Source organism: Octopus bimaculoides, chromosome 2 (genome assembly GCF_001194135.2).
Source record: "Octopus bimaculoides isolate UCB-OBI-ISO-001 chromosome 2, ASM119413v2, whole genome shotgun sequence".
NCBI classification, from domain to species: Eukaryota; Metazoa; Mollusca; class Cephalopoda; order Octopoda; family Octopodidae; genus Octopus; species Octopus bimaculoides.
In genome coordinates, this window is record NC_068982.1 from 168982787 (window position 1) to 168986911 (window position 4125).

A 4125-nucleotide genomic window follows, 5' to 3' on the forward strand; every position below is an offset into this window, starting at 1 on the left:
TGTGTGTGTGTGTGTGTGTGTGTGTGTGTGTGTGTGTGTTCCTATAAATAACATATAAATACACACATATGAAACAAATACGTAGTATGCATAAACGCAAATTATCAAGGGATCCATTTTAGCTAAAATACAAAACTCCAAGTTTAGAAACCGAGCACAGTACACTGTCATTTACATAATTTTAGAAAGATGGATATTTATTCCTGTTCCACTTGAAGTTTATATCTGAATTCGTTAGACTATCTGATTTGTTAGATGGCCTATCTTTTATTGCCTCAAAGCTGTGGCTATTCATGATTATTACTAAACACTTAGTAACATAACTAAGTGTAAATCCATAATCTGGGTAGACATATTATAGATTTCGAAGCAGTAGCCATGAAAGTTCGCTTCATCATTGATTTTAAATAAAATTCCCACATCCACTTATTGACTTTAACAACACAGTATCGTTTGTTTTCACTCTCAAACAATTATATCACACTTGTTGTGTTTGCTTTTGCCGGAAGTTTTTATTGAAGTGTATAAATGTACTCAACTTCAGAAATATTTTTTTATATATTTATCCAAGGCCATCTTTCTTGAGGAGGGCAATATATATTGTTTTCGTAACGTCATGCTGTCTTGATAGCATTTGGAAGATACACTGAGGATAACTTGTGTAATTTCTTCCACAAGTCTATAAAATCTTTTCTATTCTAGGCACAAGGCCCGAAATTTTTGGTGAGGGGGCCAGTCGATTAGATTGACCCCAGTACGCAACTGGTACTTAATTTATCGACCACGAAATGAAAAGGCAAAGTCGACCTCGGTGGAATTTGAACTCAGAACGTAAAGACAGGCGAAATACCACTAAGCATTGTGCCCGGCGTGCTAACGTTTCTGCAGCTCACCGTCTTTCAAATCTGTAATAATAGCCGAAATTTTCTGTTACACTTTGGCTGTTTCATGGCTTTACAGAAGATTTTTTTTTAACGATTTTGTCCCAAACAAGAGTTGAAGCCACTATAACGTAAGACTCTACAAATAAAAAAGAAGGGTGGAGCACTACAAATTCAAAAGATGACAAGGAAGCTTAAAGAACTGAATATCATAGACCAGAGGAAAACAAGTCGGTGGTAAATGTCCCAGAGAGAAAGTAGTTTGAGGAAAGAAGCTATTTTGTAGGTTTCCCTTGCTTTTGGTTTGCAAAACAAAACGTTGAAATGCGACGTACTTTTGTGGTCTCAAGTTTGAGAGAAGTTATATTCCATGCCAACATTGGTATAGTTCTCAAGTTTTCTCTTTTTCTAGTTTTGTCAAACCTAAATGATCTTTGTCATCTATCAGGGTGGTTTACATTGCGTAATTTCATTATCACGTGCACTAGACGATGCTTCAAAGTTGTAGCAGCTGTCAACGAAAAACATGGGATTGTACAATATTAATATTGCATAACTTATGCTCATTTGTTTACAATACTGACATGACAGAAGCTGGTCGTTTCTCCCATTTTCATATAAAATGTTATGTCGCTTTTTTTTAAAATTGTTCTCCAACTTCGGTTTAAAATTGTTTAAGTTACATATATTCTGCAGTCATCTTTATCGGATTATTTATTTACGAAGTTATTTACTCTTTTACTCTTTTACATGTTTCAGCCATAAGGCTGTGGCCATGCCGGAGCACTGAGTTGAAGAATAGTTATCATAGTGACAGTATGATGATGCAAGCAGTTTATTTGCGTTTTGACAGGCTTTACCATGCTAACTTTTGGCTAGTTCTTTTTCAATTGGCATTACAAAATTTGGGATAATAGTCGCTATTTGTATAGGTCATTTGTCAGATAGCGGTAGATGATAATGTAGGATCTTTCGCTATAACTTCGGTGGGTTCGTTTCAGCAGTTGTTTAATCGCATCATATTCGCCGATAGAATTATCTCGGGCTGAGCTTCAAAATACATGTTGATTTAAATGGAAAGAAATGCCATGATTTATATATTGTGTTTCGTTGTTTTAGTGTTTGTTTTTTTAAATCTTTTTTTTTTTCTTTAATTTTTATTGTTTTTAAGCAATCGTCTTGTAAGTTGCGACTCTTTACCCAAATTCGATCTGAGTGCTTGGGGTCAATGTGAACCAGGAAGATGGGGAAACTGGAGCCCGTGGAGTGCTTGTGTACGTGGTCGCCAGAGATCTCAACGTCAGTGCAACAGCGCCCCGCCACCAAAAGGATGCGGATGTGAGGGGCCAAATACTCGTTTCCAGAGATGTTCTGGTCGAAGATGCAGAAGATTAGTGCGTTTCAACAACCGAAGTTTCTGGGTGTGGGGAAGATGTTAAACAACGAAACATTCTAAATTCTATCACTTTTCTGTTTTGTTTTTGTTTTTTGTTGGTTTTTTTTTTGTTGTTTTTTATTTCCTGTTACCTAATTCTTCAACTTATAATTATTCGGACTGTGAAATTAGTAAAATCGGTAGAGCGATGAACGAAAAGCTTTCTGGTATTTAGTCACTCAATTATATTTTCCAAGTCAAATCCCATCGAATCTGACATTACCTTCCATCTTTACGAGGGCGATGAAATGCCTACAGCTACTCAAGTACTATGGTTGATTTCATCGACTGAGCTCTCCTTCACAATATATGACTTTGCGTTAATTTTAGAAATTACTATTAAAAGATTTTTACTATTATAGAATATCATTCTTTTTAATCATGTATGCTCCCCAATGACTGGAGCACTTGTGGTCAATAAAAGAAATCATCATCATCATCATTATTATTATTTTAATTATCATCACCATCATCATCATTATCATCGTTGTTGTCGTCGTCGTCATTATTTATTTATTCATTTTATCATTATTCATTTACGCTTCCTTTTTCTCGCTATTGCATTCAGTCCCACTTGATAGCTTCTTCCCAGGCACTACTGAAGTGTAGAGGTAAGTCCAACAGCGACGGCAATCAACAATTATATAAAACAAATATGTAATTTTAGAATCGCAGATACCAGGAGAAAACTGTTTTGTAGCAGATAAAAATTGTTGTCTTGTTACTATGGATGTAGGAATGAAAAACAGAAGATGAACGGGTGAAAGAGAGATGTGGAAGGAAGTACTGTATGATTACAGTTACTTGATAGTTAACCAGATTCACGGGTACTTCATCTTCTGCACCTCTAACTTCAGTCTTGAAAAGTCCACATTCTATTCTCTCTCTCTCTCTCTCTCTCTCTCTCTCTCTCTCTCTCTCTCTCTCTCTCTCTCTCTCTCTCTCTCACTCGCTCGCTCACTGAGACATGCGTGCGCTCACAAACACACGCGCGCTCTATTGTGTTGACATACAACATATGTAGCTATAGACATTACTATAACGCTGACACTATTATTGTTAGTGCTACTTGGGTATTCAAAAGATGATGGTGGGGGCGGCCAAGCTGTATTGGTTTGGTGTTGTGATGGTGGTGATCGAGATGGTAGTGTTTATCATATTGTTCTTATTAATAAAATTATTAATCTTCATTGATCTCAGATCAGGTGTTTCGTTCGACGTTTGAAATATACTTGAGTAAAACTTCATCTCATGTGATAGTCTTTATTTTAGATACAGTTACTTACCTTGTTCATGAAATAGTTGCTGAAGTTCATTAAAGAGTCGGTGTGTTGGTAATGGCGGTGGTTGAATGGGTTTTGATGTTGATGACGGTTGTTGTGTTGGTGTTGATGACAGATAGTGGTGGGGTTGATGATGGTGGTAAAGGTTGTTTTGTGGATAGACAGAGGGAAGGACTGACGGACAGATAAGCAGACAGACAGACAGACAGACAGACAGATAGATAGATAGATAGATAGATAGTTAGATAGATAGATAGATAGATAGATAGATAGATAGATATGAGGGTTTCCACAAAATATGTCAACCAAATTCACTCACAATGCATTAGTTGGCTCCGGGGCTATAATAAAAGACACTTGCCCAAGCTGCTGTGCTATGAGACTGAACCGAAAGCACGTAGCTGCAAAGCCGGCTTCTCAACCACACAGCTACAACTATGCCTGCGCGCGCGCATGTGTGTAATTCTTTGGACTAATGGTATATGTCAATTAATGTGTTGAGCAAAGCACATTCACAGTTTGGGCT

At 37.0% G+C, this 4125-nt stretch overlaps 1 protein-coding gene across 1 annotated transcript in view; it reads left to right on the top strand.

Moving 5' to 3' along the window:
* The window catches only part of LOC106876847 (peroxidase-like protein), a 57769-nt gene extending 55027 nt beyond the window's left edge, over window positions 1–2742 (top strand). Inside the window, exon 15 of the mRNA XM_014925568.2 lies at window positions 2053–2742. Coding sequence (XP_014781054.1) covers window positions 2053–2320 — 268 coding nt within the window. The 3' untranslated portion in view covers window positions 2321–2742. The remainder of the gene's footprint in view (window positions 1–2052) is intronic.
* The last annotated feature ends 1383 nt before the right edge of the window (window positions 2743–4125 follow it).